The sequence below is a fragment of the Chamaea fasciata genome, unplaced genomic scaffold, assembly GCF_029207755.1.
Source record: "Chamaea fasciata isolate MVZ Bird 193981 ecotype frontalis unplaced genomic scaffold, bChaFas1.0.hap1 SCAF_28, whole genome shotgun sequence".
NCBI lineage: Eukaryota > Metazoa > Chordata > Aves > Passeriformes > Sylviidae > Chamaea > Chamaea fasciata.
The window spans coordinates 322,751-347,635 of record NW_027094113.1 but is presented as its reverse complement, the minus strand read 5'-3'; the positions used below and the strand labels follow the sequence as shown (position 1 = coordinate 347,635).

The window sequence follows — 24,885 nt, the reverse complement described above, 5'->3', positions numbered from 1 at the left end:
AAGGAGAAGTAACAATATGTAGTCTTGGGGTGGAATGTTCTAGAAACAATACCATATATGGCATACAAACCTTTTGGGCATCCATTCACTGGGTGAACAGGGTGAGAAACAGAGAAGGCCTTGACACTCTGCACACCCTTCAGCAATAACTAACACATTCGTTATCAGCATTGTTTTGGGCACTAAACTAAAACACTGCACCATACTAGCTGCTATGAAGAAAATTAACTCCATCCCATCCAGACCCGGGGCAGGCCTTTAATTATAAATCTTAGATACGTAATCTTCACTACTTATATTGTTGCAAATGTTGGAGTTTTGACAACAGTGACGACTGGTCACTGAAGTAGTTATAAGTAAATTCAGTAGGTAGACTTGTGAGTCTACATGTGGTACCCAGGACAGAAAAAGAGCTGCTGCTGCTGTTTGGTCTTGCCACATCTTCAGCAGAGGTATCCAGGGTTGAGTATTGGAGTGACGTGAATCTAGAACTGATCATTAGTTCAAGCTGTACTTTCAGGTGCTGGTGTCTTATTTGTACAATCATGAAATAGTTTGACTGAGAGGGGTCCTTAGATCAGGCCCCTGACATGGGGTGGGCTAGGCCAGGCTGTTCAAAGCCACATCCAGCCTGGCCTTGAACACTTCCAGGGATGAGGCAACCCACTGCTCTAGTCAGCCTGTGCTATGGCATCACCACCCTCACAACCAAGAATTCCTTCCCAATATTCCATCCATCCTTGCCCTCTGGCAGTGGGAAGCCGTTCCCTGTGTTCTGTCCCTTCACCCCTTCTCCCAAGTCCCTCTGCAGCTTTCCTGAAGCCCCTTTAGGGACTGGAAAGGGTTCTGAGGTGTCCCTGAAGCCTTCTCATCTCCAGAACACCCCCAGGTCTCCCAGCCTGGCTCCAGAGCAGAGGGGCTGCAGCCCTTGGAGTGTCTCCATGGCCTCCTCTGGACTGGCTGCAGCGTACTCCAAGTCTCATATCTGTTCTGCATTAGTTCAGCTTCTTTCCCTTTCTGTGGTTATGTATACCTATGTGCACCAGTGTAGCTGTGTTGTTTGAGGTTGGCTCTTTGGTTTGTTGGTTTTGGTTTTTTTCTTTAAGCACATCTAATATTGTTTCATTTTATTCTTTGACCAATTGCTGTGTAGGAGGGAATCTGCATAATGTATCCGAAGTCTTTCTTTGAACCATGACGGAAATAATAACAAATTCCATTGTACTCCCTGCACTGATATGGAAACTTTGTGTACTGTTTTGGTTTTCTTTAAAACTACAAAGCAGGCCAGTCAACAGCAAGTTACTCCCTTCACTTCTGATATTTTATGTAACCTAAAAATCTTGTGAAATTTTTGTTGCATTTTCAGGTATACTGTGAGTATGGGATGGTACATGTCCTTTCAGAGAAGGGGAGCAGCAAAGGAAAAGACTACTGTATTCTCTTCAACTCTCAGTGGGCCCATTTGCCACATGATCTGGGTAAAGCTGTAAGTACCTAGCTAACTGATGATAAAAATGCCTTTGTTACAAGGAAACTTCTGATTTCTTACTTAGATTTGTAGACTTTGAAGCAACTGCTTTGTTTGCTCTGCTTAGAAACTATTTTATTGAAGCAACTGCTTTATTTGCTCTGCTTAGAAAATATTTTATCTCTTAAGGTCACTAGGCAGTGCTAGGATGGCAATGTTCTTTTCCGGGCATTGTGCAGAGATAATGACTATTGCTGTTCACAACAAAAATACTCCTTTTCAATGATGTGATCAATGAAATTAAAATGGCACATATCTGGGCTTGCAAAGGATTTTGTGTATCAGCATGATACAAGAAGAAATCACATGGCTTTTCTTATATAGTGAACTGTGTCCTTTAGTGCTTCCTCAGTGCCAAGTGTAAGATTAAGTAGTAATAAACTGTGTCAAGCTTTTGCTGCATCATCCAAAGCTGTATGAGCTGAAAATCGAGTTAATTCTTCACTCTTTTCTGTGAGAAAGTTACTGACACTGAATTATGAAATCAGCAAATGCACTTTGAATGAGTTATTAATAGGGGAAGATGCAGTTGACTGATACTTGGTTCATTTTATTCAGCCAGTTGAGTGTTCCACAGAATTATTGGAGTTCCTTACTAATGTATAGGCAAGTCTCAGTTATTTCTGGTGAGTTTATTGCAACTGTGTATTAGTCCCTAGGTACATCAGTAGTAGTTTTTGCCTTGTATAGACTCAGCTGATAAACTCTTGCACTTGCCCTGACCATGTAATGTGAATCAGCTCAAGCATGACTGACTGTGGTACTTAGGAGAGCTGGGGACTGTACTGACACCTTGTTAAAATCAGTCTCATAAAAATTCAGTAGTCGTATCTCAGTAGTTCTGCAGGAGCCGATATAGTCCAGAAAAGCTTGCACAGACATTTGGGTAGTGTATGCTATATCCCTTGCCTGTCCCTGTCTCCTTCCTTGGTTCTTTCCTGCTTTTCCCTTCTTTCACATTCTTGCTCCTCCTCCTTCAGTACTCCAGCAGTACAGTTCACTAACTGAGGCAATGCAGTGCACCACTCTGAGCTCACTCTCCATTTGTGTTGTGCTCTGAAACTTGGACAACCAGGAAGTGTGGGTAGGAGCCTTTCACTGTCTCTAGAGGTCAGGCTGGAGACAGCAGTTTTCTGCAAAAGGTTGTAGCTATTGACAACCTGGCACTTCCCTTTCCCTCCTGAAACAGTAGAGTCCATTACACTGGTATTATATATTGTGTACTTGTGGATTTCTGATACAAACTGTTCCATGTGTCATTTTTTCAGGTTAAAACTTTACCTTGACTCTTCTCAAATCTTAACAGCTCACCTCAGCAAGGGCTGAGACTGCTTCTTTTAGCACAGCTTGGTTGTTTGGTAGATAATTGCAATTTTCAAGTAACTTGCAAATAGAATTGGACAAAGATGCTGGTGGTTGTTTAGATTTTGCAAGGAACAATTTGTGCCAGTGTCATTTCTAAAACCTAGAAGTGTCTTTGGGATGTTCCTGTTGAAACACACCAGATTAGATGCCTTTGGGTCTGAGGAGAGCCAAAACTAAGGAATTGGCTTGCAACGATCTCAAGTCACTGAATACAGTAGGTTTCTACATGGAAGTTTATTGCCTACGCTTCTGTACTTTTCCCCAGCCTGTGTTTTGGTTTCTAGCTGTTCATACCCCCATCATCCCAGCCTGCCACTCTGCCACCCCAGCAAAGATAAAACCTTGCTGTCCTCCTCCCACATCCTGGCTGTGTGCATCAGAACAGCGATGATGCTGAAGAAAATAAATGCAAGTGAAGGTCATATCCCAAATTTTATTACCAGCAGAATTCTGTACAATATGGTGAAACAAGGCAGGACCCTACATAACAGAGAAGGCAGCGCTGTTTCAGCTTTCATGTTGCTCTGAGAATACCACTCCATTACTGGAAAGTTTTAAATTACTCCTTAGAAACTCTGCTTTCTGCTCTTGACTTCTTTTATTTTATGTTACGTATATGTATTTATCTCATTTCTTTTTTTCAGTCACTCTTGCAACTGCAGGATCAGACTGCATCTGTTTTGTGTTCTCCTTCTGATGTACCTGATGGGGGATTTAATAATCAAATCCCCATGGTGATGCGAGGAAATTGTACCTTCTATGAGAAAGTGAGGCTTGCTCAGATAAATGGGGCTCGTGGGCTGCTGATTGTTAGTAGAGAGAGACTGGTAAGTTGCTTTTTATCTTCCTATGCTGCTGATACTCCTCTGATGCTAGATATTGTCTTGTCTTCAGTGCATATTGCTGGTATTTGATGTTTCTCTTTAAGGTAAATAATGCATATGTGTTTCTGCATGTACATACATTACATAGCTATATGTGAAAATCATGTATCTGATGGAAGAATGAATGAAACAAGAGGTGCTCATTTAAGTAGGAAGAGTTGACGTGGAGCTTATGTGACATTCGAGTTAGGGGCTCAGAATTACTCTTGTTCCAGATGAAATACTGGAGTCAAAGGATGAGGTTGGTGTGTGACTCCATCATACTACTACAATGAATCTAGTGCTTTAGATTCAGCTGGCGCATCAACACCATGTATTTTGTCTTTTGAAAATAAAATTAGTGGGTTTGAGTCCTAGTCAATACTAGAGGCACACATCAGTCATAAACCCATGACCCTGATGTGCAGAAAATACTGCTTGAAATTTGGTTGCTGCATTTTGCTGTTACAATCTTACATTACTTCAGTTTCGCTGGGAGTAGGCATATATTTTGACTTTTGAATGTTTGCTGTCCTTAAGTTCCCTTCTAGAATATTTTTTAAATTAGCAGGAACGGAACTTGCAACTTTAACCCTTTTGAAAGAGTGGAAGTATTTGCAGAAATAAACATATTCTTACCTGGTCTGAACTGTCTTTCAGGTTCCTCCTGGAGGTAATAGAAGTCAGTATGAAGAGATTGATATTCCTGTGGCTCTGCTTAGCTATAATGATATGTTAGATATTGGCAAGGTAAACTCGATACTAAAAGCTCTCATTTATATTATCTCACGTAAATGAGTCACTGCTCAACTGTATTAAGTCCACCTTAAGAGCTTTGAATTTGTAGAGAGTGTATTCATGAAGATTGCATTATTGTGTTTTGGAAAAAAAATCAAATCTCTTGAGGGGTTATTTCTCATCTTTGGAATAAAATCAAAATACAGCCTGGTGCTGAAAATAAATATCACTAATAGAAGGGCCAATAGATGGTTCTTATGTGTTTATAGTAAAGCCTGATTCTGAGGTTGCTTACTGAAAATTAAACAAGTGAACCTTTGCTAAGGAGGCCTTCTGGATGTCCTTCCTAACTTGTATTTACCTCCACAGAGTTTTGGCAGCTCAGTGAAAGGAGCAATGTACGCACCAAATGAGCCTGTGCTGGACTACAACATGGTGATTATCTTTGTCATGGCCGTGGGGACTGTTGCAATTGGAGGTTACTGGGCAGGAAGCAGAGATGTGAAAAAGTGAGTAACTGAATGCAGTATACCAGTTTTCACGTATTTTTCACAGAAGAAAAAAGTAGATAGTGTGTGTGTAAGCATCACCTGGCAGCTCTGCTAGTGAGGTTAGGAGACTGTAGCCAGAATGGGAAAATGCTAATGTGATGTTCGAAAGGCCTGAGCCTTGCATTGATTTGGTCACTGTAGGAAATCATTAGAATATAAATTGTACGTAGATCATTTTAGGATTTTGCCATGTCAAAAGACCAAACATTTGAAAAAGTCAGAAAGAAAATGATTACGTTATAGACTTTCTGTTTGGGCTTTTGCAAAAATTCACCACAAAAATACTTTGTAAAAAAATAATAAAATTTTGTTTTACTGGTGTAGGGCAAATCAAGTTGATTGGATAGCTAACATATGCTATGTTTGTTATCAATTCTGAAATGAAATTTTATGGTTACTTTTGTCAATAAGTGGGATTGGGAGAAGGAGGTAATTTCTAACATTTTATTTTGTACACACAACCTGATTTAAAGGTTTCTTCTGAAGTTAGCAAATTATTCTGTGGTAGTTTTCAGGATTCAATTGAGTTTTTATGAAATGAAATAGTACTCTAGATAACACAGCAGTTACTGGTTTTGCATTGCATTACAGCTGATGTTCATACATCCATGGAAAATGTGGTGTTTCACTGACTTGAATGGGAATCAAAGCAGGCATTGGTGTTGTGACATATTTTCAACCCCTTGTGTCCTTTGCTTTGAACGTTGAAGATTCAGTGTCCTTGTGTATTTTGTTGTAGAAGGAATGAACTGATGGTAGCCATGTTACTCTTTCAGGAGGTACATGAAGCACAAGCGTGACGATGGGGCGGAGAAACATGATGATGAAACAGTGGATGTGACTCCCATAATGATCTGTGTGTTTGTAGTGATGTGCTGCTCAATGCTCGTCCTCCTTTATTTCTTCTATGACCACTTAGGTACTCTTAAGGTTGTATTTGTATTGGTTACATCTTCATTATCAGAAGGCTGACATCGTTAAAGAACATTTTTTTGTGAAAATAATAAGGAAACATCTCTCTTCTGTCATGTGTCTTCATCCCTAAATTCTTTTAAAATACTGTAAGAAAACTCGCTGAGTAGTTTTCTCATCCTTCTTTTTGTGTGGTTGGTCATAAAGCTTCTTTCAAATATTAAAGCCTACTAAGTAGACACAGACTTAGTATTTTCCACCTTTTACTTTTGTTAAAGGGGTTCTCAGACCTATTATTTTATCTCTGTTATTGTTCAATTTGAAGTCAAAATCAAGGATCTTTTTTTTTGTCTTTATAAAGAATATAATTTTCTATTGATCACTCATCAGATAGACAAAAAAAGCCATGACAGCCTAATGCTTCTTTGTATTGCTGAGGAAGTAGTGAAACATGCATCCCATCTGTATTGATTCATTTTGCTACTCAGTGATTTTAATATTCCCTTATAATGCACCTGTATACTCATAAAGAGAAGATAAATGCTTCACCATAGTTTGCCTTTGAGGTTTTTGACTTAACTTTAAGAAGATTAGGATAGAGGTTTTGATTTGTTTAAGTAGGTATTGCATAACGTACATCTGAGTAAAAGGATCTAGAATTAGATACTTAAAGAGCACAAATCTAATCAATCATTTGGAGTCTCTGAGTTTACCATTCACGGTTGAAATGTAAGCCTTGTTTCTCAGTAAGCCTTATTGACTGTCTGTTCTTTATTCAGTCAGGATACGGAAAAAGCATCTCTTGCCTTATCCTACTTGGACTTAATACTTTTTTCCCCTCAGTCTATGTTATAATAGGAATATTCTGCCTGGCTGCCTCGATTGGTCTTTACAGTTGTCTGTCTCCTTTTGTAAGAAGATTCCCCTTGGGAAAGTGTAGGTATGTGGCAACTTTCAAAATTGTAATAGGGGAAATTAGGTTTTTTACTGTTGAGTAGGTGTGGGGTTTAAAAGGTGGCTTCATGCTTCAAAATGTTTATAAGAAAGAGGCTATCTACACAGACAACTGTAGCTTTGGTGTGTTTCTTTTTCAGAATCCCAGACAACAACTTGCCTTATTTTCACAAGCGTCCCCAGGTCCGGATGTTGCTCTTGGCAGTATTTTGTATCTCTGTCAGCATAGTCTGGGGAATCTTCAGAAATGAAGATCAGTAAGTGTACATTTTAATGTCTGTGCTAAAAATTGTAATACGCTTTTATAGTATAAGTAACTGACACCCACAGAAGTCTACATGTATCCAGAAATAAGGAATGACAGGAAGAAAAGTAGAGACAGGCAGAAATTCTTAGTTGTTCCTTATGTACTTCATCATTTTCTTGTTCGTTTAAATTACAGACTGTCTCTTGTTAAGCTTGAATTTCTCTGAGTCCCAGTCAGTATTCTGATCTCTTTGACTTAAGACAGCCTTTCAGAAGTAGTATGGAAAGTTGGACACAAGTTGTCTAACTTATTTCTTCATGAGAATAAGAACTGGTAAGATTGTCAGATCTTTAGTTTCTCTCAGCTTTCTGATATGAGTCAGTAATTCTCTACACCCAGTGTTGCCATAGTACCTGACTGTAGCATGTTCTTACTACTATTGTTAGAGGTGGACCTTTTATGGAGTGTCTTGTTTTTGTTTCGGGTTTTTTACCTCTTATCTCACTCCCAGATATTCCAGTTTCCCCATGTATACAGGTTGTGTTCATCTTCTTGGTTCCTCTATTGGGGGTTCAGTATTGGAACTGAAGTGCTGGCTTATGTTTCTGATGATGATACCAAAGATGTCTGAGTTGTGCTTTGAATGCATGTTACTGCCTTTGTGGGATCTGTGTTCTGTGTGGATCATCCAGTGACAGAACTCAAATCCAGGAATCATCAACTTTGAAAGACCTTTTAGAGAGAGAAGTGTCAGACTGAGGTGTACAGCAGTACTATAGGGTGTTCCAACCTACTGTATTTAGGACTAGGATCCGTTTTCTGCCTCAGAGCTGAAGTGGGCCTGAGTGTCTCCTGCACGAAGCTCCATCAGCAAGTGCAGAGGTATTGATGCAACAGCATCATCTCTGATTATACCTAGATCATAGCAATTTTTGGGAAATCTTAGTGATGTTTGTCTCAGATCATACTTCTCTTTGACCCTAGCAGTTGAGAGTAAAGCAAAGAGCACTTTTATACTCAACCTGCAAAACACAATTGGAAAACAGGCCCAGGTGTCAATTTGCCTCAGTACACAAGGGTGCACACCTATGCACAGGACAAAAGAGCCCAGCACTTCCCATTTTGGTATCCACTGACCTCATTCAGCCAGTTTTAAGTCTACCTCACCATTCATTCAGCTTGTACTTAGTCAGTTTCTCTGTGAGGATTTTATGGAAGATTGTCAGTGGAAAGCCTTACTGAAGTCTAGATAGACAGTATTGCGCAGTTCTTCCCTCATCTCCCAGGGACTTATTTGTGGAAAGTTATCAGGTTGATGATGAACAACTTCCCATTTGCAAATTCATGCTGACAACAATGTCAATTTCAAGCAAGTACTTTGAATAAAATCAGGGCGGGATGGGGTGGGGAGTGGGGGGGAGCACGATTTGTCCCAAGCAGGTCCTTCGTGAGGACAAGGCTTGGTCTGCCTTTCCTGCTGTTTCCTGCAAAAATGTTACTCTCCTCTTTTTAAGGTGGGCCTGGGTTCTGCAAGATGCTTTAGGAATTGCTTTCTGTCTTTACTTGTTGAAAACAATTCGCTTGCCTACTTTTAAGGTATGAAAGTTTAACAGAAGTTAAAGACTTTAAGAAGAAAATTAAAGAGAAGAAGTTTGTTTGTATGTGTTTGAACAGAGAGTCACTTATAATGGAGTATATTACCTTGGAAATGCACTTCCATTCATATGTAGTGTGGAAAGAAGGGATGCAACGAATATAATGAAGACTAATAAGTGGCATGTGATTGTTCTGTAGATTCTGTAGAGTGTTGACTAGTAAATCATACACAACCCATTTATTTATGTATTTGGTTATTTTGTTGGGGGTTTTTTTGTTTGGTTTGTTTTGATTGGTTTGATTTTGTTTTTCTAATTGACATACAGCTAATGCATCAGTCTAGTGTTTTTTTCAAATTTTTCTGAGCTTAGTCAGTATCCTAAGACAAAAATCAGTATTAGTCACTTAGTTGCCCCTTAAGCAGCTCTTCAAACTCTTGTTTCAAATTATCTTCACCTATAAGTTTGTATAGACTGACAGTAAAATCATGTATAGTGTTTCAAGCTATGCCTGGCATGCTCCAGTGCAGAGCTTCTTCATATTTCCCAGCAAATTGAAATGGCATCATTTCCAGATTTTACATGATAAAGAATTTTGGGCCCTAACGTAATTCTGTGTTTAAGAATTACTTTCTTTTATATGGTGCATGCAAGACCCTATTCCTCCATCTAAAATATTTAGAAAAATACATGAATGGCTTGTTTTAGTCTTTGTTAGCTTTGTCTTTGAATAGCCTTCTAATTATTATTTCTTTGCTGTTTGCTAATGCATAGTGTGTAAATACCAAATATCTTGTTTCTTCCTTCAGGGTTGTACCTTACTGCTCCTGGTTCTTTTTGTGTATGATGTATTCTTTGTATTTATCACACCTTTTCTAACAAAGGTAAGTAAGGTGCTTCTCTATTGCCTGCTGCCCACAGAGCAAAGTGTAATGACTTCTTTCTCTGTGTCTTCCTAAATGCTCCCAGAGCTGCTGAGTGAAGTGCTGATTTACAATTTCCCCATTTTTTTCTTTAGACTGGGGAGAGTATAATGGTGGAGGTGGCTGCAGGCCCGTCTGATTCTGCCACTCATGAAAAGGTACTCCGTGTTGTCTGAAAATCAGACACTAACTTTCAACTATTACACTTTAAACTTCTCTCAAATTCAAGACCACAGAGCTGAAATGAAGATGCCAGTCTTCAAAGAACTTAATGTGGGAATAAGTGCTCCTGAATGTTTATTCTGGAGGGGCAAAGCAGACTTGTGATTCATCATGCCAGCTTTGATTTTCCTTTATCTTTTTTTGACATGGTTTCAATATAAGAAAGCTGGTTAGCTCAGCTTCACAAAAACTTGACCACATCTGTAAATATTAACTTGCTGCTAATTAAGCATAAGCATCTTTTCCTGAAGAGATAAAACATATCTGTCTCTTCTCCCTCCTTCCCTTTTCTGACATTTGCTTTATGAAAAGCTGAGGCTGTAGGTAAAGGAGAGAAACAAATTGGAGACAGAAGAAAACAGAAGTCAATGTTCAGTGGGTTTGCACCGTTGGACAGCAGCAAATTGCATGAATACCTTACAAGATGTGGCTGACTCAGGGAGGAAAGTATGTGAGATGTAGGAGACCGTGACATGTAGTGAGCAAAACAAAGAAAAAGAATTTGTAGGAAAACCTGTTTTTGTTAATTTAGGGATTAATTTGATCTATTTCAGCAATGAATGTAATAGTGTCATGTGTGAAAATAGCAAAGAAAATAGTTGTTTGCAGCATCAATCCACAGAGTCTATACTAATTTCTTTGACTTCTTTTGTTCTTCTCGCCTGTATCCCTTTAGTATCCCTTTGGATTCAACTTTATGCACAGAATGAATTGTATAAAACAGTAATGAAAGTATAAGTATATAAATTTTTTTTGGCACTAATATAAGAAAAGAAAATTAACTATAATAAAGAGAATATAGATTTGCAATGGACCATGGCATACTGTGCCTCGCGTTGCAAATTATGTAATAAATAGGAACACTGGGGGCAGGAAAGTGTCTTTAAAGTGATTTGAAAAATGACTTTTTAAAATTATTCATGTATTGGTCTTTTGAGACTTTTATTGCACCCAGATAAATTAACTATATAAAGTATTATTTCTTATGCATGTAGCAGCTTACCTAAATTTTGTACCTGCAGCTAAAGCAGAGTTGATACCCAATTGTATGTGAGGACTTTGAAATTAACATAGTATTTAGAAAGTATTTCATTGCTCCCATCGTAAATGCATTTTGTTAGTTGTCAGTAATATTGTATGTAATGAATGTATAAAAAGATACATTCGCTGTATTTGAAGCCTGCAGTTTGAGCATCACTGTGCTTTTCATCAGACATATGTCTCTCTCATTCCAAGCTCCCAATGGTCCTGAAGGTTCCACGACTGAATTCCTCACCATTGGCTCTGTGTGACAGGCCTTTTTCTCTCCTAGGATTTGGAGACATTTTAGTTCCAGGTATTGTTCAGCATGTGAAGAATTTTACGTGTTGAATTGTCGTATTAGTTTATTCCTCTTGTACTCCTGCTTCAAGTGGTCGGTTTGATTTGACTACTATAAATCTGATAAATTTTCAAGTATAGGGTTTTTTGTGCACTGTTTACCTTTTCAACAAGAAAAATGCACATTGATCTTGCAGTTCAGTTTCATATGCAGTGATGTCAGGAAATGTAGAGAAATCACAAGAGCTGATTTAGCAACTGATTCTATACTATAAAACATCTTCAGTAGTATGATGATAGAGGAAATTATTTGTCCATTTGCACACGGTTTAAGTACAGATGCCTGACCACTCAAAATTTCCTTACTGTTAGTCACACTTCATCCAGGATTTCTATCATACCTTCTCTCCAGTTTGATTTTAGATAGTATGTAGAACTATACCTGGCATCACTGCAGGTGAAGAAATTATGCACCTTTTGGCTTTCAGATTTCTTTTGAGAAATAATTTGTTTGCTTTCTTGTATTTTGGGAAATATGAAATCTGTCATCCCCATTGGTCTCCCCTCCTTCCCAAAGCCTTCAGCAAGCATAGTCATTAACCATAAAATTCTACTGTCTTCAGTATCAGCTTGAAGGGCTGAACTTACTCTTGCTCTTGTTGTGAACACTGTATTTTTACAAATGTTTAGTAGGGATGGGATGGCATTTTTATCTATGATCTGCACATTTGTAACTGTTCCTGTTTGATGTTTCTGTTCCTGTTTGATGTTTCTGTTCCTGTTTGATGGTTTTGTTTTTATGATGAAGTGCGTGACTAGGTCGAAAGCGTGTAGTAACTATTCTTTCTTTTCCTAGGCTTACTGGTAGCCTATTGCCATAGATTTGATATCCAGGTGCAGTCATCCAGAGTCTATTTTGTAGCCTGCACAATAGGTATGTACCACAGTGCCACCTGAGCACAAGACCTGCAGGAGTGACTCCCTCTAAAAGCATGTCATCAGTCTTGCATAGCATAGTATGGGTGTTCCATCCTGTTCCTCCTTTTATTATTAAACAGAAATATTTAGCAAGGTGCTTTCAAGGGTAGATCTTCCATCACCAAACTGGCTGATGTTGCTTTTCTGAGCTGTTTTGTCTGCCTTACATAAGGGGAGCTTCTTGTTACCATGGCTGCCAAGGGTCGCATTCTGCCTGTTGTAGTTACACTATCTTTATGTGTGCTCAGCTAGTCGTGGTTTCTTGATTCATCAATCTTTGAGTTGATTGTGATGAGAATTCAGGTTCAGGGAAATCATCCTTTGACTTTGTTCCTTATTTCTTGATTTCTTGTGTATTTTAAAAATCCATAACCTATGATGCAGGGAATTTTATTATGATGACTATAATACCTCTAGATAAATTTTCTTCTTTAGTTTGTAAAATCCATAGTTACGTGCCATGAACTTAAACACTACTGATGGATAGGATCTGACAGATTCCTGTTGTCTTTCTTACAGTGTACTTCTGCTAGCAAAGACTTCTAATGCTTGCAGTAAATTTCATGAGAAGTTGTAATGAACAACTTCTTTAGAAATTCTTTTGAAAAAATATGTACATTCATGGACATGACTAATGGGTAGAGAGATGCTTTTATTGATATTCCAAATTATTTTCTCTCATATATAGTAAAACAAAATTGTTGTCTTATGTGGTACTTTGAAAATGTGTTTGCAGAAATAGGGAAATGTTCTATTGATAAAGCAGTGTGCTATTTCAGCACTGAGAATGAGCCACGTACAGGGCTGAGTTAGCAAGATGGAGTCTGCAGTTATGAGAGGAGTTCTTATTCCTCTCAATTTGTCACTTAAGACTGGGTTAACCAGGATCCCTGGTGCCAGACAGACATTGACATACTGGAGTAAATCCAGTGGAGACTGTCAGAATGGCAGAAGACTGGAGCACAGCGTTGTAAAAAGAAGAGGAGGCCAAGAGCAGATTCTGTTGCTGTCCACAGCAACCTAATGGGAGACTGCAGAGAGGATAGAGAGACTTTTCTTACTAGTGTGCACATTAGATGTGAGGCAACGGACTTAAATCACAATAAAAAACAATAAGAGATACTAAAATATAGATATTAGGAACTCTCAATAATAATGGAATATGCCCCCCCCCCCAAAAAAAAAAAAAAAAAAGGCATTTTCAAGAACTTTAAAGAGTTACTGGTTATTCTAATCACAATCCACTGCCCATCAAGTCCAGGCAGTCCTCCAGCACTGCCAAGCCCACCTCTAACCATGTCCCCATCCATACATCTTTAAATACCTGCAGGGATAGGTCCTCCACCACTGCTCTGGGCAGCTGTGCCAGGACTGGAAAACCCTTTTGGGGAGGAAGCTCTGCCTAATATCCAATCTAAATCTCCCCTGGCAGAACTTGAGGCCGTTTCATCTTGTCCTGTCCCTTGTTCCCTGGGAGCCCACCTGGCTGTACCCTCCTGTTAGGGAGTTGTAGAGAGTGGGAAGGTCCCCCCTGAGTCTCCTTTTCTCCAGGCTGAGCCCCCCCAGCTCCCTCAGCTGCTTCTTTCAGACCCTTCCCCAGCTCCATTCCCTTCTCTGGACAGCCCCTCAATGCCTTTCTTGACCTTCTGAAGAAAAATCTGCAATCTGGATCTGAAGAAAAGGTTGGATTAACTTCATTGTCTTGAAAATGTAATTGAAAATAATTACACTGTGAGATACAAGCTGCTTCTCTTCTACTAAATAAATTTTGCCACATTTATGCAGAAATTAAATAGAAAATAATAAAAACGTATAACCTAGACCTGTGTGCCAGGATAGTAGGAAACAGCCAAAGCCAACCCAAACAAGAAGCACATTATAATGGTCAAAATATTTGTCTGTATCTGCTGAATTTGTAAATATAATATGAGATGGAATATTTCATATAGTTATTTTGCTTAAGGTAATTATTTACTTGCACAATATGGGCTAGGCCATTCACACTACTTTCACATATTATTATCAAAAGAAAAGCTGTAGTATTCCAGGTTTACATGGTGTAAATAATGCTTCTCTCTAAAGAGGCCTGAAAAACTTCTCTTTAGCCAATTATTTAGTTGTGCTTGAGCAAAGCTATATCTGAATAACGCGTTTTTGCTGGATTTTTTTTCCTCCTAGCATATGGCATAGGCCTTCTTGTGACCTTTGTTGCCTTGGCACTGATGCAGATGGGTCAGCCTGCTCTCCTCTACCTGGTGCCCTGCACTCTCCTCACCAGCTTCGTGGTGGCCCTTTGGAGAAGGGAGCTTGCCATGTTCTGGACGGGCAGCGGCTTTGCGGTGAATACCAGTTTGATATGAGTGTCTTCAGGAAATACTAATATTATAAAAACCTAACTAAAATTAAAGTTGAGTAAAATATTGCAGTATTATCACACAAACACAAAGATTTTGGTTTTGCTCGATTATTTGCTTTTTTACATACTTTTTTTTTGCCTCAGTAATGTTTTCTGGTTTTTGCAGTGTTTATGGCCACTTAAATCAGAGTAATGACAAGTAAAGTAGACCTTGTCTATCCTTGATTTGGCCAAAATGTTACTTGTTTGATCTCTCTTGGAAGTATCAGTAATAGTGAAAGGTTACAATATTATATAAAATGCGGGGTTTAGTACTATGTGAAATATATGCTTAAGGTATTTTCTTCATATTTTTTCATAGCTTACTGTTTTTGAAGGTGGAAATGTAGTCCAGTGCAGTAAATTATCACTTTGTTTCACTGTGCTGCAAGTGAGATTAACTTGATTCAAAAAGGAGTAATTTCTATCATGATGCATGATTTTAGTTTTTCAATATTTACTAGAAGGCCAAATCTATCAAGCAAGAGGTTTCCCCAGTGAGTTTTATTTTATTATTCAACTATTTGTGATAACCTTCACAAGCTTCCACTAGGGAAAGGAATTTAATTAGAGAAATATTAGAGATCATCTGAAATGTTACATAAAAGTTGCCAGTTCTTGTGCACTGATAGTAAAGGTGGGCAGAACTGGACAGTGTCCAAGGACCAAGTGCCTGTTGCTGCCTTATCAGGTGAGCACATCTGAAACTGGTGAGGAACAATCACTCAGAAAGCAAACACTTTACTGGAAGGAAAAATTTTCCTGGTGTCCTATAAAACACAAAGAAAAGATAACTGTATGCATCTGTCCACTGCTGGAGAAGGATAACGTAGTTGATGGACCTTTAATCTTCATCCTGTATGACCATTACCTCAGATACCTGGGAACAGTAGTTCTTGCTTTCTGTCATTTTGACTGTGATCTTCCATTTACAGAAAGACCTACCTCAGCCTCCCGTGGTGATAGCTCCTGTCAACTGCCCTCCGCTTCCCAAAGACAGCAGTGTACCAACCTCTCAACAAGACACAGAGCAAATGACCAATCCCACCCTCCATGTGAAGGAGCTGCACAGCTCCACGTCGGCTGAAGAGGAGTTGGCTGATGCCAGTGCAAAGACAGACCAGTCAGAAATCTCTGTTGCCCACAGTGAGGAACCACCTGCTCAGAATAAGGATGACCTTGAAAGCAAATGCCTAAATGCAGAACAAAAACAGTTGGAATAAGTGATGTGATAAGAACTCCGTACTTTCCCTCACAAACATATCTATATAAAACCAGTATGTATTTAGGACTGGTTTAGTAGGGTTTGCTTTCATTGAGGAACCTCACTAGGAGTCTGATCGTCGAATCCAACAAGGAATGTTGTCTCCAGCTTCGGTACAGCTGTATACTTAAAACATCTTTCTGAAATATGGTGCTCTCCAGGAGTTCTGATCTGTGGGTTTTAATGATCACTGTTAGTGAACGCCTTTGACCATTTTTTCCATTTGCATTATAGCAGGGTAGCATCAAGAGTCTTTATTTACTCAGTACTTCGAGCTTGTGCGGCTGTTTCCCTGTTTTACCATGGCATAGGTTAACATGGAAGGAAAGCATTGAACAACTCTGCTATAATGCTTACTTGAGAGAAACATGGTCACTTTTTTTTTTTTGGCACTTTCCCTATTGTCATCGTTTACTTTACTTCTCCTGACTTGTCAAAGCCAGTGATAAAAGGGAATGCATTATTATAAACTGACATTCAGGAAATGCAGAGAATGGTTAATTACCATTACTCCAAAAGTGTATGTTACCATGGTGCATTAAATGCATCTCTTAATTTTTTGTCTTTGTTTTCTAGGTACCTGGGCTACTAGTTTAGTTTAAAAGGCAGGGTGAATAGAGCTCCAGGAAGCTTTCTAGGCATTCATGTGAACTCTAAGGGCTCTAATAATAAACCGGCTTGGTCACAGAATGCTGCCTGGAAGCAAATGCATATTAGAAATGTTTAGAAATATAATATAGGCCAAATAGGTAAAAAAAAAAAATAGGTAGGAGCACTATACTAAGCTTAACAGGCAGTATTTTCATTGGGAAAATGTTAAAGCGCAAATGTTCTTATATTTGGGGCTTTGAGCTTCTATTTGTTGTTCATTCAAGGAATATAATTGTGATTTCTAATTCTGAAGAAAATAGTCTGTTTTTTCATTCCCAACAGAGCACATATGGTGCTAGAAACAATTGTGATTTAAAAGCTACTTGCTGCTCTGTAACTTACCAACTGCCTAAGTCATGTTTTGTCCTTGTCCCAAGAGTAGCCAAAGCATAGTCTGTCAGGTTTTGGAATGAGCCTGGGAGCTCACCTATTATTTTGCATCTCTTGCTACAATGTGAAGGAATTTGTGAATTTAAAAATTTTGGGGTGCAGCTGGTCTTACTTCATATTCCTGAAATTGTGTGTTTTCCTGTATAACATGATTGAGTCTTTTATGCATCAACTTTTGTACACAGGAAGAGGATGTGATTTGTGTATTCCATCTAAGTATATTTGCCTTTAGGAGAGAAGTCTGCTCTGCATTTTAGTTGCAATTCCAGAAAGCCTCAAACACTTCACATGAAAACTAAAATAGAAAATTGAATTATTATAGGATCCTTGGATATGACTACCAGATTGCATGGAAGAAATACTCTCGAGTATTTGAGAATCCAAAATGTCACTTACAAAAGTATTGTCGCAGTGATGCAGTCAGGGGCATTGCTGTTAAATTGAGAATCTCCAGTTGGCATGTTGGAGTTGGTGGGTTCTCTTTTCAAGTCTGTCTGTTAAATATCAGCCATTGTCTTTTTGGCTAGGTCTTCCAAAAGTTTGCCCTGTGCTTTTTGGATGAAAGCTTCTGTGGGCAGTGGTAGTATTCTTTCTCTGGAAAGCTAGCAGCTTTCTCTAAAACCACACTCTGGCTTCAGAGTTTTACCAGCTCCTGCTTAAAGCCTTGAACCTTTGTCTGATAGGATATTTGTTAAGTTTTTTGGAAGGCTCCCTGAGTCCAATGACCAACACTACATTTAATTTACAAATTGCCCTGATGGAAGATTGTACTAAAGCAATCTGGTTTTCAGTCTCCTCTTTAATGGACTATTACCTTGGCCAGCAGTAACCTGAACCAGTTATTACTAATAAAAAGCAACATAAACATTCTACTGAAAACTTCAGTCAGCTGGATTATGCCTGAATTTAAGTCATTGTGTAAGTATGGTTATTAAATTAAGAAAGCAATTGTGTGTTCAAATAATGAACTTGACAAATAGCAAGGTAAGTTGGAGACTGACTCAAAGTTCTGTTGGTTTTTGCCTTGATGATCCTTAGTCAGAATGTTGTTTGGAGTAGCTTTCTACATGTTTAAAAGCCAGTAGCTTTCTGATGACAAAGCATTAGGTATTATCATCTACTTGAAAATGTACTTCCACGTTTGTTCTTCTGTGTGGTTAGGAAACAGTTTATTTCTCAGATTGTTCATAGTTCGGTTAAAACAGAACTGGTCACACTGAACTAGGCATTTCACAGTTGCATTCTGGACAAATCTCCTTCACCTCAGATTTTTGGGAATTTCCGTCTATTTTTAAGTGTAACTTTTTTCTCCCCCAAGGAACAAAGAATGCAGGGGAAAAACACCACAATAGCTTCTCAGTGCGGTACCTCCAGTTAAAGCATGTGAAGTGGCAGCAATTTACAGATTTTGACTATCTCAGAACTGGACAAATCAGATGACCCTGGTGCTCCAGTTTGGCTGTGACTGTTCAGACCCTGATCCTGGGCAGTTCAATCACTTCCATCAAAAACCAAGGCTGTATTTTTTAATATTTGAAAAACCTCCCTGATCAGCTTAATTTAAAACTTAATGTTGTATAGGAAAATAATGCATATCAGTTCAATGTGACTGACTCTGATTTTATTTGGTGATTTCAGATACATATTCCACACCAAATTTGAGTTTTAATATTTGAAGTACTGAAAGCAATATTAATGTTAAAAATAATGTTGATAGGCTTCTTGTTTATGTCTTTCACATACTAAGCCTTATCTGCCTAGAAATTCAGTAAGGGTTCTGTTCCTGAGAACTTGTATGTGTTCAGGGGAAGCGTTTCTTTTAGTCAAAAAAACCCCCAAACAAACACAAAAACCCCAACAACAACTAACACCACTAAAACAAAAATCCATTTGAGAAAACCTGACTCTTTGGATCACAATAACGAGGATCAGATTCCTTCCTCAAGTGTTTCTTTTGGTCTGTTTCCTCCTGAAGGATTGCCCAAATGCAGCTGAAGGTAGAATGGAATATGAAAGACTTTACTGAGGGTGACAAGAGAAAAGTATCCCAAACTCTCTTTAAATTTTGTGGATTTTATTGTCACAAATGAAGAGCATTTTAAATTAAATATATAGAAAAGAAACACAAAAGAATAGATTTGAAAATATATTCTGTTTTTACCAGTGGCACTAATAAAAGCACATCCACATATGTAAGAATTACACTTGTGAAAATACTAAATGTTTTCTCTAAACTTGGACAGTTGCCACAACAGAAAATCTGCAGCACAGCCTATTTTCCAAAAGGTTTATTAATATGTTTCATAGAGAATTTTGTTTAGAAAACTGTTAGTTTCCAAATTTCTTAAACATTTTCCATGGTCTTGGATAATTGTCAAGTTTTTCCTTCAGAGGATGCTCTTTCCTTACAGTACCCCTCAGTATGGCTGTTACGGATGTCTTGATAGTATTTTTCAGCTATACACGTATCTGTGTTTCAGCTTTGGTTTTTGCATTCCTGATGCGTTGTTCTAACTGGGAACAGATCATGACTACCATGGTAGTGCCTGTTGACTTCTGAGTATGCTGGAAACTGGTGCTGACTGTGGAGCCAGAGGGAGCCCAGCCAGTAGCCTCTGCTGAAATGACAGCCCTGTGAGCTTGCAGACCGTGGCTGCAGTCATTAATGAATTAATCTGCCTCAGGGAGATGCTGTGAATTTACCTGCAGCTCTTTAGAAAAGCCAGTATTGGATGTTTGAGAACAGTGTTGCCTTGAAGTTAAAACTTGCGTGCACTGTTTTAGTGCAAGATGCAGTACTTTTGTTCCTGTCTTTAGGCCCATGACTGTGTGTGTGTTTCTGGTTTGTTTCACTACACAGGCTGTATGGGATGTAAAGCCCATGATACTTCTTTTTAACAGCAGCTTCATTGACTGTCCATGAACAAAGCAGAGTATTTTGTACATGCTTTCTTCATTTGGTGTGTTAGTTGCAGTACACTGAGGGCTGAATATGCTGGCCAAGCAGCAGTGTATACAACTGATGATTATCAACACTTGGCACATAGCACATTGACACAAATGTGAAGTACAGACATACTTAGTAGATCCAAATACTCATCCGAAGCCTGCAGAGATGGTGCTTTTTCCCACGACAAGTACAATGTCTAATGTTTTAGAAGGAATGTAGGGCTATGTCTTCAGGCAACCAAGGACAGGAACTATGGTCAGAGGTCCGGAAAGCATCATTAACAAGGAACAATGAATCTGTAGGTATTTGAATCTCACATGTGGTTTCCCAGCTGGGGCAGGACATGAAGAGCAGAGCTGCACTAGCAGCTTTTCAGTTTAGGTTTTTGCCAGTGGTGCTGGGTAGGGTGGAGAGAGGGAAGATAAGAAAAAACTGAAGATGACTCAAAAAGTGTGAGGAGACACCGAACAAGAAAGGCAGTGGAAGTGTTTATTCCAAAGAGAAGACTTAGGAGCATGATAAATATCCAAAAATCTGAAATGCTGCTACAAATTGGGAAAATAATTTGTCATTTTCAAGTAAGGATGACATTAGAATTAATAGACTTTAATTATGATAAGGAAATTTTGGTGCTGGTGGTAGAAAAATCTCGGAGTGGCTGACAGGGGAAGGGTTCAGCAGGACAGGGCAGTACCCAGTGCATGAACTCCTTTGGTTCTGCGAGGAGAGAATTGAACCACACCCACCAGAGTAATTTCATGCCGCTGGCAATTGGGGCCAGCCAACAAGCCCTGGCCTACCCGTCCAGATTGTCTGAGGGTCAGGATTGCTGGGTTTAATGATGTTATAGCATGAACTTTATCCCAGAACAATCGATTTATATATTGTGAATGCTGTCAGGGTGTTCTGTAACTGCTGTGATGGACAGTTCAGTTCTTATGAGACAAAGACTGTGTTTTCTGCTACTTAAAAGTGATAAATCCTCTGGAAAGAAACCACAGCAATTTTAGTCTTTTTTTTTGTCTGTGTTTAATTTGTTGAATTGATTCTGGCACCCTGGAACGCTTTCAGAACAAGACAGCTTTGTGTGCTACCAGAAGCTTCCTTTGGGCAGTGGCATAAAAGAACTTTCTTTTCCCTGATTCTCTCTGTCATCTCTATTTATCAATTATGTGCTCTTCCATGAGGGTTCCACCTTTTCCAGTTTTGCAGTTAAATATTGAAATTATGTGGAGTAAAATGACATTTTGCCATCTGTAGATTAGTGATAGGTGATTAATAATGTGTTTAATTTGGATTTTCTTTAATTGGGAACTAGTGTACTGTACACAATCATCTGTAATTTCAGGAACTAGCAGAGGACTTAACTTGATGTGATGCAGGGCCTCAGGCTTGGTTCTGTTTCCCAGAAACTGTTGGTGAGTCCAGCAGCCAGGGCTTACTGGTGCACATGCTTCTATGATTATTTGGAGCCACTTTCCTTAGATGAAGGTGGTGTTACCGTTTATCCAGTTTTCTCATAATCTTTTTCTGCATGTCAGCATGTAAGTTTAGCTCCACATGGCAAACTTCATCCAGGTGTTTGAGAAATTCTGAGATGATCTGCAAGCTAGATTTTTTTTGGTTGAGAAGTGCTTCCTGCTGACAGATGTGCATTGTATGTTGGGAACTGACTTTGAGTGTTTCATGTAAATATTGGTAGCTGAAGATATGAGGAGACATGGTTTCAGAGTAAACCACCTCATTACCAGCTCATGCCTCATCCCTGGAAGTTCAAGGCTAGGCTGGATGTATCTCTGAACAACCTGAATCTAGTGGATGACATGCCTGCCCATGGCAGGGGCTGGAATGAGATGATCATTAAGGTCCCTTCCAACCCAAACCATTTTATGATCCTAAGATTCTGTCATAACTCCTAAAAAATTGGTGGCTTAGGCTGGTAGGAGCCCTGCAGTAGCAGACAGGCAACACCTCATCGTCAAATTCTGAAAGATCTTGATCCCTGGGAATGTGACACTTTGCATGAGCAGCAACACCCTGTGCAGTCGGTGCAGTTTCCCAGAGCGCGACCCTTGGGGTAGGGTTGCATGCAAGAGTCATGTCTGATGTTTCCAATACAATAACTTCTTCCTTAAGCCAGGTTTGGAATGGATAGAAATAGCTCTTTTCATCTGAAACATATATCTGTAGTCAGGAAATTGCCACAAACCCTCCACTTTATTGTGGATCCAAGCCTTGAACACCAGGATAGTGGGAAGCTGGTGATGTTTGGGGAGGAGCACAGTTCTTTTACATGCATTCCCCAGCAAGGAACCAGAAGAGAATTTTATTGTTCTGCTCTGACTGAAGCGGTTCTGATTTATGTTAAACAAAAACTTCAAAATAGTGGTTTAGGTTTAGTCTGACTAAGTAAAAAAACCCAACAGTGGCATAGTTTAATTTGGTTTGGGTCATAACCTACTTTTTTCATAAACAGTAGTGGAGACTTCAAAAAGTGTATATCAGAGATGTTACAGCAGGCCCTGAGTTGGCAGCCAGCCTGTGTGGGAAACAGGCTGATTGCTCTGATGGCCAGTTAGTGCAGTGGTGTGCCTGTGCTGGGGTGAGCATGTCCCCAGTTTGTCCTCAACTCATACTTTGCCACTTGTTTCCTCCAGCGACCTTTCGGCTTTCAAACTCTCATAGAGAGTCCCACAGCCAGCACTGGTTGTGGGAGAGCAAGAAGGAATCTCTGTATCACAATGGACTCCTGGTGCCGTATGAAAGGCATGAAATGGAACTGACCACTGTGCTCAGCCTGGGGCTTGGGCTAGATGTTGCGTTCCTCACGGGGCTGAACACATGAAGCCTCAATCCTAAAGCCACTGACAGGAACTGTGAACTCTGGTACTTTCAGCCTAGCAAGAGAGGAAAGCAAAACATTAGAAAAACCTGAATTTACAGCCCTGCTCAGGGATGCTCTGACCACGTTCCTTCAAGGCTGGAGGAACTGGAGTCTGGTAACCCACCAGCAACCCACGAGCCCCCTATGACCCCTGCTAGTGTTACTTTACTGAAACTGAATCAGAAATGCTTTGAGTGTGGATTGGTGGGAGGCTGGAGGCAAACATTTCAAGCAGTATAAAGATGATTTACAAGATAAGACCCATTTGCTTAATGCTCATTTCTTGGATTCTTGATGGTAGCAGCTTTTAGAGAGGAAGTTGATTCTTGGTGATAACATTAATAGAACAGTCTTAAATGTCTGATGTCTTTGTGGAAGGAATTTGTAATGGTGTTCAAATAGTAGTATGTAGGATAGTGTTATGAAGAGTGCGAACTAAAAGATTGTTAATTTTAGCACTTGCAAATGCATCTGTTTGCCTCTACATGTGTACGCATGAAGAATAAACTAAGCTCATTTCAGGTACCGAAGGAAAGATTTTCTCTTGTTCCAACATATATGTTTTTGCTGGTTTAAGATCTTCTGTGCAGTTTGGCTCCTTAATTTTTTTTTTTTTAATTAGAAAAAAACCTACACTAAAAAACAAAACTCCCTCCAAATAAAGAACTGCTAAGGAAGTTGGCCAGTGTAGGAGACTGGTATGAAAACTTACTTGGAGTATTTTTCCTGCAGAAAAATTTTCAAACAAACAAGCAATGGAAATGAAGTGCAGACGGGACATAAAGAATGAGTAATTTAGTTCTGTGAAAGGATGTAGTCAGTGATGCTGATAAAATGAATGTCCTTCCTCGATTCCCTGGTTCCTATCTTGTATTGCCTTTACCTTGTCAGTCAGTCTGTCAATGGTATATGCCACGTGGATCAGTTCCACAGTTGTAGCTGCTTGTGGCGTTGTCGATTCCCCAGGGGGAAGAGGGTCCCTCTCCCCTCACACAGGCTGCTACTTGCAAAATTGTGCATATTGCATGGTATCTGCAAGGGTAGATAAATCAGTAATTCTGTGACTTTTTTCTATGATACAAGTATCTTCTATCTATGGTACAAGATATTTTTTTCTGCTGTTATTGTTTGCGAGTAGTAACAAAGAGCTGACTGTGTCACCTTACTGATCCCTTCCTGTGCTGACAGTAGGAGAGAGCCATCGCGAAGACCAAGGGGAAAAAGCAAGTTTGTTTCCAAGTAGTAAAAAAAAAATTTGGCAAACATTTCTGTTTTTCCAAAACTGTGGGTCTTACCATAGTACATGCATCAGATTTTCAGATTTTCAGTTCAGTCTGGGTGGCCTTTTCCCACCCTATGTCTGTATGGATCTTTATGGTTTTGATACCAGCCCTCCCTCTGGCTGAATTACAGCCTTGTATCCAATTGCACAGCATATCATAATATATATATTTTTATATTTGTAAATGCATTGTAATACATAGGATTTCCAGTGACCAGGTGTAGATTAGCTTTCCTTCTGTAATGTAACTTTAAAAAATCCCTATTTCAAAATAAACAGAGATGGCAGGGTCTTAAAGAGATGACAAATATCCCAAGGGTTTCTGCAGAGTAAAATTTCTATAGAATAATGAAGGCTGTTTCAGGCATATATAGATGCCATGAAAGAAAACAAACTTGACAATGGCAGTCAAGTTTGGTTTTTTCCTTCTCTTTTGCTTTTAAAAACACTGGAATTTCCTTTAGTCTGTTTTAGTTTAAAACTGTAAAAAATTTTCTAAAAGTGTCAAATAAAGATACTTAATTTTTGAACTGAGTTTTGCTATTCTATATCACCCTTAAGTTTGAAACACTTTAAAAATGTTTACTCCGGGATAAAAGGTCATTTGGAATTTAAAGATTGCTGTGTACAGCTCCCACCATGAGCTGGATTCCATGCAAAATTCTTAAAACTTGCTCAATACCAGAAAGAGTGTTTGACATCCCCACACGGTCCACACAAGTAATCTCTTTCCTGGGCTTTTGTCACCCTGACAGAATCCCAGAACAGTTTGCGTTGGAAGGACCTTAAAGCCCATTCCATCCCACACCCTGTCCCAATATCCCAGGTTGCTCCAAGCCCTGGCCTTGGACACTTCCAGGATCCAGGGGC

At 39.2% G+C, this 24,885-nt stretch overlaps 1 protein-coding gene across 4 annotated transcripts in view; it reads left to right on the top strand.

The window, feature by feature from the left end:
• SPPL2B (signal peptide peptidase like 2B) overlaps positions 1-24,545 on the top strand; it is a 32,672-nt gene extending 8,127 nt beyond the window's left edge. For 2 of the 4 annotated variants that reach the window (XM_066205791.1, XM_066205790.1), the window contains exons 2-15: positions 1,370-1,489; positions 3,541-3,723; positions 4,420-4,509; positions 4,867-5,006; positions 5,825-5,967; positions 6,804-6,900; positions 7,055-7,171; positions 8,676-8,757; positions 9,566-9,640; positions 9,775-9,837; positions 11,138-11,237; positions 12,078-12,155; positions 14,378-14,538; positions 15,530-24,545. In XM_066205791.1, coding sequence (XP_066061888.1) covers positions 1,388-1,489; positions 3,541-3,723; positions 4,420-4,509; positions 4,867-5,006; positions 5,825-5,967; positions 6,804-6,900; positions 7,055-7,171; positions 8,676-8,757; positions 9,566-9,640; positions 9,775-9,837; positions 11,138-11,237; positions 12,078-12,155; positions 14,378-14,538; positions 15,530-15,817 — 1,719 coding nt within the window. In that variant the 5' untranslated portion in view covers positions 1,370-1,387 and the 3' untranslated portion in view covers positions 15,818-24,545. Of the gene's footprint in view, positions 1-1,369; positions 1,490-3,540; positions 3,724-4,419; positions 4,510-4,866; positions 5,007-5,824; positions 5,968-6,803; positions 6,901-7,054; positions 7,172-8,675; positions 8,758-9,565; positions 9,641-9,774; positions 9,838-11,137; positions 11,238-12,077; positions 12,156-14,377; positions 14,607-15,529 lie in introns of all 4 variants that reach the window. The other 2 variants (XM_066205792.1, XM_066205793.1) reach the window with 2 other exon arrangements.
• Positions 24,546-24,885: the final 340 nt, after the last annotated feature.